The sequence below is a fragment of the Ornithorhynchus anatinus genome, chromosome 11 (genome assembly GCF_004115215.2).
Source record: "Ornithorhynchus anatinus isolate Pmale09 chromosome 11, mOrnAna1.pri.v4, whole genome shotgun sequence".
NCBI classification, from domain to species: domain Eukaryota; kingdom Metazoa; phylum Chordata; class Mammalia; order Monotremata; family Ornithorhynchidae; genus Ornithorhynchus; species Ornithorhynchus anatinus.
In genome coordinates this window covers 62669862-62683107 of record NC_041738.1, presented here as the reverse complement: position 1 = coordinate 62683107, position 13246 = coordinate 62669862, and the positions used below count along the sequence as shown (strand labels likewise).

At 46.9% G+C, this 13246-nt stretch overlaps 1 protein-coding gene across 9 annotated transcripts in view; it reads left to right on the top strand.

Annotated features, from left to right (window-relative positions):
- Window positions 1–13246, top strand: part of EFCAB3 (EF-hand calcium binding domain 3) — a 156706-nt gene that overhangs the window by 86547 nt on the left and 56913 nt on the right. For 8 of the 9 annotated variants that reach the window (XM_039913539.1, XM_039913538.1, XM_039913537.1 and 5 more), the window contains exons 34-39: window positions 1398–1541; window positions 3408–3479; window positions 4221–4358; window positions 6498–6605; window positions 10894–10965; window positions 12270–12341. In XM_039913539.1, coding sequence (XP_039769473.1) covers window positions 1398–1541; window positions 3408–3479; window positions 4221–4358; window positions 6498–6605; window positions 10894–10965; window positions 12270–12341 — 606 coding nt within the window. The remainder of the gene's footprint in view (window positions 1–1397; window positions 1542–3407; window positions 3480–4220; window positions 4359–6497; window positions 6606–10893; window positions 10966–12269; window positions 12342–13246) is intronic. The other variant, XM_039913542.1, reaches the window with a different exon arrangement.

The window sequence follows — 13246 nt, the reverse complement described above, 5'->3', positions numbered from 1 at the left end:
CCTCTCTAACCCGACCCATCAGTGCCATCCCCCTCCACCCTCCCATCCATCATTCCCCAGATCCCATCCTCCCAGCAGTGACTAGGGCAGGGGTGAGCACTGTCATGGTCCTGCGCCTTTGCTGTCAGTGCCCACCTCTCCCCAGTGCCCCGAATTGGGGCAGCGAGGATGCTAAAGCCACACTTTAAGACCCTCAGTACAGCCTTCCTCAAGTCCCCTAGCTCAGGGCTCAGAGGCAAACTCTCTAGACTGTAAGCTGGTTGTGAGCAGGGATCGTGCCTACCAACTCTGTTGTACTCTCCCAAGTGCCTAGCGCAGTGCTCTGCGCACAGTCAGGGTTCAGTATATACCACTGATGGACTGATTGATTGATTGCCCAGCTTTGCTCACCCCAGAATGCATGCTCCCCGCTGCATTCATGAAAGGAACTTCTTGGAAGATTTTTTTTAAAATTGTACTTGTTAAGTGCTAACTATGTGCCAGGCACTGTCTTAAGCACTGGGGTGTTACAAGCTAATCAGTTTGGAGGCAGATGTTGAAAGTTATTTGACCTCAAACCATAAGCTATGAAGTCAGCTTTAAGAGGAGGAAAAACTAAATTTTGACCTCATTTCCAATTCAACTCTTCTCCAAACTGAGGCAGACAATGGAGAAAGGAGCCTCGCAGCCTGCTAGGATCAATATATTTGATGGCAGTGTAGCTGAACCCCACGTAGCATTGAATGCCAAGATAACCTGTGGAATGCAGGAATTGAGCATGGCCAACTTCTAAGGGGTGTCAAGCAAGTGACTGACTCTCTAGACTCTAAGCTCATTGCAGGCAACAAACCTTTTTTACCAAGTATGTTATACTGTACTCTACTAAGTGCTTAGTACAGTGTTCTGCACACAGTAAACATTCAATAAATATGATTGCTTAATTGATTGAAAATCAATGACACAGCTGTTGATGTCCCAACTGAGCAAATTATTTGTTTCCTTCAAACCATCAATCAATCAATCATATTTATTGATTACTTTGTGCAGAGCAGTGTACTAAATATTTGGGAGCGTTCAAAACAACAGAGTTGGTAGACAGTGTATCTGCAGTGTATCAGACAGCAGCGTAGCTGAGCCCCAGGTGATATTAACTGCCAACCTTGTCTTTGGCCAACTCCTCCTGGAAAACGTTGTTCCCAACCTCTCCCTGAGAAACATCATCAACGGTATTTATTGAGTGCTTACTATGTTCCCGGTACTGTACTAAGTGTTTGGGATTGACCTGTACTAAGGAGGTGGCAGACACGTTCCCTGCCCAAAATGAGCTTTTGTGCTCATTTTGAGCTTTGGTGCTTTTTTTCCAGTTAATAGTTTGGCATTATGTAGGGCAACAAAACTAAAAACATTTCTGTTTGCAGTGTTGCTTGAAGCCGTCAAGGCCTATAACAAAATTCCAGAGGCCCAGCTTAATGTGGAAGAGCTAAAATCGGTTCTGAAGTGCCTAGGGGTTTGTTTAAAGGAGGAGGATTTCCAGGAGGCCCTGAGGATGGTTCCTGATGATAGTGAGTATTTCTCCTCCCTATTTTTTTTCCAGCATGCATAGGTTGGGGCTCACAGGACCAGGCATGTGTCTCCTTGAGAGCAAGGGGCCTGGCAACCTGCATAAATGTCCCTGGATGTTGCTGGAGGAAGCTCACTTATGACTTTTTGCTTAGTAAATCATAAAAGGTTATGAAGAACAGCCTTTTGCTGCTCATATGCCTTTGGTCCTACTAATGCTTCCATCAATCCATCAGTAGTATTTTTTGATTGCTTCCCGTACTTAATGAGCCTTTTCTGGATTGAGTTTTGGAGGGAAAGACACCTCGTGCTGTGGGAGTTGACATTTTTAAAATGCGACTGAGTCACACAGATATCTGAAATTATCCTAGATGTCGCTGGCTTATTTTTTAAAATGGTATTTGTTAAGCATTTACTATGTTCTAGGCACTGTTCTAAGCACCAGGATAGGTACAGAGTAATCAAGTTGAACACAGTCCCTGTCCCCAGTGGGGCTCACAGTCTTAATCCCCATTTTACAGATGAGGTAACTGAGGTACAGAGACGTGAAGTGTCTTGCCCAAGATCACACAGCAAACAAGTAGAGGAGCTGGGATTAGAGCCAGGTCCTTTTGACTCCCAGGCCTGTGTTCTATCCAGTAGGCCACACTGCTTCTCTACGACTGTCTTGGTAAAAGCAGGTCAGAAAGCATCTAGAGATTGGAGCTTAGCTGATTGGTTGGTTGGCCATCACTCATAACAATAATAATAATGATGGCATTTGTTAAGCACTTACTGTGTGCAAAGCACCCTGCTCACAAGCCCGTTTGAGTGAAAACCCCCGTGTCTGGCCTTCTCTCCTGCTCTCAGTTACCATTTTTGTTAGAGACACAGGGGAGAGCGGTAAAGAAGACAAGGGCAGCATCTGAGTTTGTGAAGACCCGTTTGGTTTTGGGATTTATCGACGATTTCAGTTGATGAGGATCTGGATGGGAGGTGGCTAATTTCAGGCCTTTTGTCTGCCCGTTTATAAAAGGGCCTAAATGTTTATTGATCTAAGAGTGTTTATAAGTCAGTGATATTAAAGAATTAATCAATCAGTGGGATTCATGGACCAGTTACTGTGTGCAGAGCACTGTACTAAGCATTTGGGAAATAGACACAATCTTTGCCCTCAAGGACCTTACAGTCGAGCTGTGGGGCTGGAAGGAATTGAAAACGTCAGTAATCCAAGTGAACTTGAGAGTCCAATTTCCAGAGGGGGCGAGGCACAAAGGCTCATGGCCCCACAATAGCCTGCTATTGGAACAGGGAAAATATTAATCAGACTTGATATTGCCAGAAAAGAGCTTCTCACTCCACTTTCCATGGTGTTGCCTGACTTCCCATCCCCGTCCTCCTCTATCTCTTTTGCTTGAGACCTCTTTGGAAGTGAGGGAGCAGAGCTGGAAGAGGCATTCTGGGAGAGGGGCCCCTTGAGGCAGTTGAGAAGCCAGTGGGAAAGGCCAACAGTCCTTTAAGGAACTGGAGCCATGGCCTGGGACCAATTCTTTTCTCTCATGGCCAGCAATGGGGGCAGGAGCCTGAGACCGTCGAAAGGAGCATAGAGGAAACTCTTGCCTGAAAAACTGTTAGGTGCCCAAATGCAGTGGATAGTTGCCCCAGACACATGGACACTGGGCTCTAGGCAAGGCTGAGGTAAGTGTCAGAGGAGGTGGGGACAGTTTCTGTCTCAGGCTGTTTGGCACAGGGACAGTTCACGGTTGACTTAAGAGGTGGATGGGGTGCTTTGGGAATGTGATGGATGAGCCCTGGGGATGTGACTCTACACAGTTCATGGGTCCGGGCCCAAGCAGTCACTCATTTGCCCCTTTGTATTTACTTTTCAGAAGCTGGCAAGTGCAATTTGAAAGAATTTATGTCAGCATTGTTGAACACGAAAATATTTGAAAATTGTTCAGGTGAGCATGAACGTGGCCTGCATGTCAAAAGCTGTTTGGGATGGAACAGGCCCAGGCTGAGAAATTAGAGTTTTAGGGGAGACCTGTGGCTCATCTTTTTGGTTCTGGGTACCAGGCTGGGTATTTGTTCCTTAGAGGAAATTAAACTGTAGGAAAACCCAGACTTATTTTTAAATTGTTATTTCAATCATTTACATTTCTTGTTCCCTTTAGGATTTGTTTTGGTCAGAGGAGAGACATAATCCCTTCTTGGCAAAGAGCAGGGCAAGGAAATTTGACCCAAGCAGGCTAAAGGGCCCTGGATAACTGTGCCTTCAGTTCTTTGAATTTCAGTCAGTCAACCAGTCATTGATTGAGCCCCCACTGTACTAAACACTAAGGGTTAGAAGACACGATCCCTGCCCTCATGGAACATACAGTCTAGTGGGTTTGAGTTCTGCCATTCACGGGATTGCTACCTGCTGAGTTCATTCATTAGAGGGGCCACCCCAACAGGGGACGCGGCAAGTGAGGGTGGCGTAGTTTCTCCTCAAACTCTCTCCTCTGAGGTGAGCTTTGCAGTGTCTGCAACTGGGGTCCGCCATCCCTGGGGGCATTCAAAGAGGCCACATGCAAACTGCTAGGGTCCAATGGCACTTGATTGCCCATAGGATAAGGTGCTCCATTCTAGAAACCCCTCTGACCATCAGGGAGTTTTCAGTAGCTTGCCGAAAAGGCCTAATTCCCTCTTGCTACCTCTAGGCCTGGAAGAAGCCTTGTACTCCTTTGCATCTCTGAAAAATAACTCCAGCAAGGAGAGCACAAAATGCCTATCGCCCTCAGAAACCCAGTTAATCAAAGCCAAGGATTCGGGGGCCCTGGTGAATGTACCTCTTAAAGGTGAGAATTTAGAATAGAGTTAGATGCTCTTTAACCATTTAGTGTATTTCTGTTTGTTCTCTAAAATGTAGGATGACGGAGAAGTATTTACTGTAGTTGTAACATCTATAGTTTTGGCTTATGGTATCAGTAGATTGTCTTGTTGAAGGAGGTGGGATTTTAGGAGAGATGAATCTATCATTCAGTCATACTTACTGAGCACTTAGTGTGTGCAGAGCACTGTTTTAAGCACTCGGGAGAGTATAATCTAACAGGGTTGATAGACATGTATGGGAAGCAGCATGGCATAGTGGATAGAACACAGCCCTGGGAGTCAGAAGGACCTGGGTTCTAATCCTAGCTCTGCCACTTATCTGCTATGTGACCTTGGGCAACTCATGTAACTTCTCTGTGCTTGAGCCCATCATTGGGAAGGGATTGTCTCTATCTGTTGCTGAATTCTACATTCCAAGCGCTTAGTACAGTGCTCTGCACATAGTAAGCGCTCAATAAATACTATTGAATGAATGACCTCATCTGTAAAATGGGGATTTTTTTTTGGTATTTGTTAAGTGCTTACTATGTACCGAACACTATTCTAAGCTCTGGGGTAGATACAGGGTAAGCAGGTTGTCCCACATGGGGCTCACAGTCTCAATCCCCATTTTACAGATGAGGTAACTGAGGCACCAAGAAGTTAAGTGACTTGCCCAAAGTCACACAGCTGATAAGTGATGGAGCCGGGATTAGAACCCACATCCTCTGACTTCCAAGCCTGTGCTCTTTCCACTAAGCCACGCTGCTTCTCATTGATTGATTGATTGAGACTGTGAGCCCCACTTTGGACAGGGACTGTGTCCAATCCGATTTGCTTGTATCCATCCCAGTGCTTACCCCTTTCTCATTCACTCCACACATCCAGTCAATCACCAAAAGGTGCCTGTCTTACTTTCACATCACCAAGATTCACCCTTTCCTCTCCATCCAAACCGCTAACTTATTGGTACAATCTCTCATCATATCCTGATTGGATTACTGCATCAGCCTCCTTTCTGATCTCCCATCCTCCTGTCTCTCCCCACTTCAGTCTTTACTTCACTCTGCTGCCCGGATTATCTTTCTACAGAAATGCTCTGAACAAGTCACCCCTCTCCTCAAAAATCTCCAGTGGTTGCCTATCAACCTTCGCATGAAGCATAAACTCCTCACTGTTGGCTTCAAAGCTCTCCATCCCCTGGCCCCCTCTCCTTCTACAGCCCAACCCACACGCTCTGCTCCTCTGCCGCTAACCTCGTTACTGTGCCTCATTCTTGCCTGTCCCGCCGTCAACCCCCGGCTCATGTCCTACCTCTGGCCTGCAATGCCCTCCCTCCTCACTGTCCGCCAAACTAGCTCTCTTCCCCCCCTTCAAAGCCCTACTGAGAGCTCACCTCCTCCAGGAGGCCTTTCCAAACCGAGCACCCCTTTTCCTCTGCTCCTCATCTCCTTCCCATCACCCCCACTCCCTCCCTCTGCTCTACCTCCTTCCCCATCCCACAGCACCTGTGTATATTTGTCCATATTTATCATTTATTTTATTAATGATGAGTATATTTCTATAATTCTTTTTATTTATTTTGATGCTACTGATGCCTGTCTACTTGTTTTGTTGTCTGTCTTCCCCTTCTAGGCTGTGAGCCCCTTCTAGCCTGTCTCCTTCTTCTAGACTGTCTCCTCCTTCTAGACTGTCTTCCCATTCTAGACTTCTTCATAGGGCCTGGAACTCCTCAACTCTTTATATCTGGCAGGCCACCACTCTCCCCATCTTCAAAACCCTCCTAAAAATCAAATCTCTTAGGGTCCTCCGCAGACTAAGTCCTTTATTTCCTATCCTCCCTCCCTTCTACATTAACTGTGAACTTGACAGTATACTCCTAAGTTCTTTGATACTCACTCCAGTCACACAGTACTTACGTAAACATTCTTATACTCTACTATTTCCCCTATCCTAATCTATTTTAATGTCTGTCTTTTCCTGGAGACTCTAAGATCCTTGTGGCCAGGGATCGTGTCTATCAACTCTGTTGTATTGTACTTTCCCTAGAGTTTAGTACAGTGCTCTGCATATAGTAAGCACTCATTGAATACCACTGATTGATTGATGACTCCTCCCCTCACCAGGAGATGCGGTCGATGTGGGTCACCCGGACACTACTTTGGTTGGGACAGGAATCCTACACTCCATAGACGAGGAGCTTGAAGGAATGCCAAAGCAGGTTTCAGAAAATGGTGAGCGAGTCGAGTATCTTCTGGTGTCCCTGGGGGAGCCGCGGTTACATTATTGGCAAAATCTTAGTGGCTGCGCACGTGACTTTAGATATGTAGCCCCAGTTCAAATATAATTCGGAATCCAGTGGTAAAGCCTGTACAGTGTCAACTAGACGTAGACCCTGATCCCTTCATTTGAATCAAATTTCCTCCTCTTGTAGTAAAGTAGTGGTGGTGGTGTGGGGATTAGAGTAGTAATAATAGCAGTATTTCCTAAGCACTTACTGTAGGCAGAGCTCTGTACTTAGTGCCGGGAGAGTGGGTTGTGATGGGTCGACTTATGAGTCTTTCTAGACCAGCTCCCCATCCCCCTCCATGGCCTTGGAAGGATGAGTCCATTCATGTTTAAGACACTGAGTAAACAATTTAACACTTGAATTAATCGAATTGGATCATTTAAGAAACTGCTGGGGGCTATTCAGGATGGATGTTTTCCAGAGGACTGTTTTTTTCTAGAGTAGCCCTGAAAAAAAAGAAAATAGCTAAAAAATCCCAACCTCTGAAGGTATCACATTCCTAGTGGATTCTGTTTGATTCCATTGTCTGCCCTCTTTTCTATTTGCTTGATGACTCTTTTTTTTAAATGGGATTTGTTAAGCCCTTACTTTGTGCCAAGCACTATACTAAGCACTGAGGTATTCATTCATTCATTCAATAGTATTTATTGAGCGCTTACTATGTGCAGAGCACTGTACTAAGCGCTTGGGATGAACAAGTCGGCAACAGATAGAGACAGTCCCTGCCGTTTGACGGGCTTACAGTCTAATCGGGGGAGACGGACAGACAAGAACAATGGCACTAAACAGCGTCAAGGGGAAGAACATCTCGTAAAAACAATGGCAACTAAATAGAATCAAGGCGATGTACAATTCATTAACAAAATAAATAGGGTAACGAAAATATATACAGTTGAGCGGACGGGTACAGTGCTGTGGGGATGGGAAGGGAGAGGTGGAGGAGCAGAGGGAAAAGGGGAAAATGAGGCTTTAGCTGCGGAGAGGTAAAGGGGGGATGGCAGAGGGAGTAGAGGGGGAAGAGGAGCTCAGTCTGGGAAGGCCTCTTGGAGGAGGTGATTTTTAAGTAAGGTTTTGAAGAGGGAAAGAGAATCAGTTTGGCGGAGGTGAGGAGGGAGGGCGTTCCAGGACCGCGGGAGGACGTGACCCAGGGGTCGACGGCGGGATAGGCGAGACCGAGGGACGGCGAGGAGGTGGGCGGCAGAGGAGCGGAGCGTGCGGGGTGGGCGGTAGAAAGAGAGAAGGGAGGAGAGGTAGGAAGGGGCAAGGTGATGGAGAGCCTTGAAGCCTAGAGTGAGGAGTTTTTGTTTGGAGCGGAGGTCGATGGGCAACCACTGGAGTTGTTTAAGAAGGGGAGTGACATGCCCAGATCGTTTCTGCAGGAAGATGAGCCGGGCAGCGGAGTGAAGAATAGACCGGAGCGGGGCGAGAGAGGAGGAAGGGAGGTCAGAGAGAAGGCTGACACAGTAGTCTAGCCGGGATATAACGAGAGCCCGTAATAGTAAGGTAGCCGTTTGGGTGGAGAGGAAAGGGCGGATCTTGGCGATATTGTAGAGGTGAAACCGGCAGGTCTTGGTAACGGATAGGATGTGTGGGGTGAACGAGAGGGACGAGTCAAGGATGACACCGAGATTGCGGGCCTGCGGGACGGGAAGGATGGTCGTGCCATCCACGGTGATGGAGAAGTCTGGGAGCGGACCGGGCTTGGGAGGGAAGATGAGGAGCTCAGTCTTGCTCATGTTGAGTTTTAGGTGACGGGCAGACATCCAGGTGGAGACGTCCCGGAGGCAGGAGGAGATGCGAGCCTGAAGGGAGGGGGAGGTAGATACAAGCTAGTCACTTGGGACACATTCCATGTCCCTCATTTTACAGGTGAGGTAACTGAGGCACAAAGAAGTGAAGCGACTTGCCTAAGGCCACCCAGGAGACAAATGGTGGGTCCGGGATTAGAACCCAGGTCCTTCTGACTCTTGGGCCCATGCTCTATCCACTAGGTCATCCTGCTTCAACTTGTAGGACCCAAGTTGTTTATGTCTTTTCAAACCTTCTTTCTCCCTAGCTCGTTCACTGGCAGGCTTCACAAGCTGTTTCCCTATGTATGTGTTTTTCAGCCATCCCACTGGAACAGCAGGAAGGTGATCAACTAGACAGCATTCTGGGCAGAGTAGACCCCCAGTCCCATCTGGGTTTGACTCCAGCTGGGGGTGTGTCTGGTGGTGGTAACTTTCTGGTTCATGGGACTCATTGGGAACATGTGTTCACCTCTGTGCTGGGCAAGCCCAGGTTTGGGCTGAGGGTGGAAGAAGTCTATTTCAAATAAAATCCCCAAGGAAGGTTTATGAAATCCTCACTTGAGACAACATCCTGATTGATTTTGCTTTCCTGTTCCACTATTCTCCTCTATCCAGAAGTGGGGTAGGTGATGTGAGGGAGCCAGATTGTAAGTCCCCCTCTAGTTACTACTACCCAGCCTGCAAAAGTCACTCTAATGGCAACCTGTTCCTTGATCTCATCTATCTTGTGGCCAACCCCTTGCCCACATCCTTCCTCTGGCTGGGAATTCTCTCCCTCTTCATATCTGACAGATGATCACTCTCCCCACCTTTCCTTATTAAGCCTTATTAAAAGCACATCTCTTCCAGAGGACTTCCCTGATTAAACCCTCATTTCCTCTACTCCCTCTCCCTTCTGCATCACCTTCGCTCTTGGATATTTGCCCTCTATTCATCCCATCCTCAGCTCCAAGCACTTATGTACACACCTATAATTTATTGTAATGTCTGTCTGCCCCTCTAGACTGTAAGCTCGTGGTGGGCAGGGAACTTGTCTACCAACTTGGTTATATTGTACTCTCCCAAGTGCAGTGTACGGTGCTCTGCCCACAGTAAGTGCCCACTAGATATCATTGATTGATTAGTTGTGGTGGGCTAGGGATAGATCCTGAGAGTTGTACATTAGCATGGCTGCCTCGAACTTCAGCTGAAGAAAGGCAGTCATGTGATCCCCAACCTGGAGTCTCTACCTGGTAAAGAGGTCACCCCTCCCAGTCCCTCGCCTACTGCCCTCTTTTTCACCTGTTTCATGGCCAGGCTGGTCCCTTCCTCCGCTGCAGCCCCCAGGAGAGCCGCAGCTATGGGACTGGGCCAGAGTAGATTCAGAGATGGCACCACTCCTCCCCAACCCTGCCCCTGATTGATTCGGCCACCTTAGCCCTGGGGCCATGGAGGCCTGCTGCTGGGGAAAGGGCCATCCTTGGCCTCTGCCTTAAAGTAGTGCTGGGTTGTGGAGAAGATCGAGGATTGTGGGGAGGAAATTTGGTAGTGTGGAGGTGTAAGGGAATGCACGAGACGGGCGGGGGAAAAGATGAACAATTAAAAAAGCCATAGTGGGGAGGAGGCCTAGTAGTGTTAGTAATAATATTGATCAATCAGTAAATCAATCAATAGCATTTTTTAAGTACTGTGTCAGAGCACTGTACTAAGAGCTTGGGAGAGTCCAATGCAACAGACTTGGTAGATACGATCCCTGCCTGCAAGGAATTTACAGTCTACATGGAGGGGCAGACATTGAAAGATTATGGGTCCATCTGCTAAGGGGAGTGGTGGAAATAGTCGTAGAAGTTCAATTTATTAAGTGCTTACTGGGTACAGAGAACTGGTTTGGAGGAAGAGGATGGGATAGAAAACTTTAATGCCAGTTTGAGGGTTGGGAGATCATTGAACTACTGAGGAAATTCAGAAAGTAGGTGAATAGTAGTTCATTTTTTGAATTATAATCAAACGTGTTTGCAGATAATTTTTGCCAACTAACTTGGACTTGTGTAAATGTTGAAAATATATTTAATCTATTTAAAAAACTCAAAATATAAGGAATAAAATCTCTCTAGTAAATGCTTTCTGTATCCATACAAGACTTTTCTACCAGTGAACTAAACAAGTGGAGAAAATGTCTGTGAAATTATGTGGATGTGTCTGTTTCTTGCTGCATTTTTCAGCATTATTGGCTCGTTCAATCGCATCAACACTGCCCCAAATATTCCGTTGAGCAGACATCAATAGCTCTTGGATTCTCTATTCTCAAAATGTCTGTCTCATGAGCATTGAAGAAATTGCCCTTTTTAAAATGAGATGTTTCTTGTGTGTCTTCAAATGCCCCAAAGAAACCCTTTAGTATACATGGAGGCTGATAGTTTGTTGATTGTTTTTTCCCTCTCTGATTTGTTCTGTGACTTTCAGAAGATGAAAAGTTGAGTGAAAAGGAATCCATGGAGTGCGAGATTGGTGGGAGAGGGGTGTCCCCAGCTGAGAGTAAGTGAACGTGCATCTCTGCAAGGACAGAGAAGGGAGGCTGGATGAGAATGGGCCACCATGATCCACGTCCTCTGATGAAATCTTCCAGAAGCCTCATCACTGCTACATACTCCCCACCCTGCCAAATAATTTGGAGGCCATGAACCCTTTTTTTCCAGTTAGATTCCCCAACTTTCCCTGAAGCTGTTCCCTCCTCCTCCCTCCTGTTGAGTTCTTACACTTCTGCCAACCCAAGTTCTTCTGCCTTCTTGGTCTGCCTATCCATTGGCTCCCTCCAACTGAGCAGATTTGAACAGTGGTATGGGAGAAGTGAAGCAGTTGAACAGAGGACAGAAAAACAGATGCGGGAGTCAAGGTTTGGTGAGAGTCCTAGAAGGAGCCAGTCACATGGAGAGAGAAAAGTCAAAACAGGTAGTGAGAGGGTGAACCATGGCAGGGGCTGTGAGGCAAGCGGGAGAAGTAGGGTGATACAGAAAGGCCAAGAGGCAGGCAGACAGGCCCTGCGCCATATGGAATTTAAGGCATTGTAGATGGAAGAAAGTGGAAAAGATAATGAAACTAAGGTAGAACCTCTAGAAGTAGCGTGGCCTAGTGGAAAGAGCGTGGGCCAGGGAGGCAGAAGGACTCGGATCTATTCCCAGCACCACCACATGTCTGCTGTGGGACCTTGGCTAATTAACTTCACTTCTCTGTGCCTCAATTCTCTCATCTGTAAAATGGGGATTAAGACCATGAGTCCCAGGTGGGACATGGACTATGTCCAACCTTATTAGCTCCTCTCTACCCCAGTACTTAGTAAAGTGCCTGGCATATAGGAAGCACTTAACAAATACCATAAAAAAACACCCCTGAACTGAAGAAAACCCACCGCACTTTGGACTTTGGTCAAAATCCTGGGATGTCCCACCCACCTCATGGTCAGACCAATTCTAACCCAATTAAACCCAGAAGCTGACCTGTGTGTATCCATTTCTTAGCTAAAACACACTCACCTTAACAATCCTCATTCAGGTAGTCCCAGTGACCATCTGAGACTTGAGACATCCTTAATTTATGCAGTGGCATAAAGCGGGCCAGGAGATGAAAGCACACACTGACAGAAGATGCCTGGACAAAAAACCAGAGTCCAGACTTAAATAGAACATACTCTCCATTTCTTATCCTCATTGACCATGGAGGTCAAAAGCATAGTCGCTAGGCATCATGGTCAACTTGCCCACTCCTCAAGCTAAGTTTCATGGTAGCGCAGTGAACCTTACTCCCCTAGACTCTGCTTTGACTGTTGTGTATGTGAATTGCAGGGGAGGAGATGGAAGAGCTGAAACCACTGATGCCTGCTGGGGGAGAGATGGGCAAAGAATCTGTTCCTGGAGGTGAGTGACAAGCTATCTGGATGAAGTCCACAGCCATTGGTCATTTTGGGTGATTTAGATGCATGCCACTCTCTAGGAAGACTTGTCCCAGTTTTCCATTATATTCCTGATTCTCCTGTTCCCCGGGAACTGCGTTGTCACAGAAGCCCACGTTATTGGACTTGCTCTGTGACCGATGATGCATGGCTATGAACAACCGTTTCTTTCAACACCATGTTGTGCTCTATCCAGACTCACCTAAGTTATCAGAAGAAAGTTCCCTTTCTTGCCAAAATATGGAGTGAAAACATGCTTTATGGACAAACTACATGTGTGGAAAGGGCTTGTGTGTAATTGTCCTTCATCATTGAGGATGGGTTCCCACATATATGTATGGATGGCAGAAAGGAATGGAAGTGGGAGAGGTGGGTGTGGGAGAGGGGCACTTGGCCCTCCAGGTCACAAAGTTACAAGGAAAGGTATTTCCTGATTGTGCTGGTCCAGGGCCTGCCCATTTTGAGGCTTTCTCAAGTGGAGGCTTCATGAAAAGGCATGTAACCCGGTCTTGACTGCTGCCCCCAGGGCTAGTTTGTCTGGGCAGTGGGCTCTCCCCAGGCAACCACCCTATCTTCTCTGCCGTCCCCCTTCCCCTCCTTTTCAAACTTGGAGCCCCTTGTGAGATCGGGACTGCGTCTAAACTGCATCCAGTCTTGTGCTACCCTAGAGATTAGTACAGTTCTTGGCACCTAGTAAGTGCTTAACAAATGCCATTATCTCATTGCTGCTCGAGAGTGGGCTTCCCTGTGCTGTCTCAGTTTTTGCCAATTAACTTGGGGTCATTAAAACTATGAGAGTTACTGGATGCCATTTCATGAAAAATCTCAAACCATGCAATAAAAGTTCCTTTTAGTGACTGCTCTTCCAAA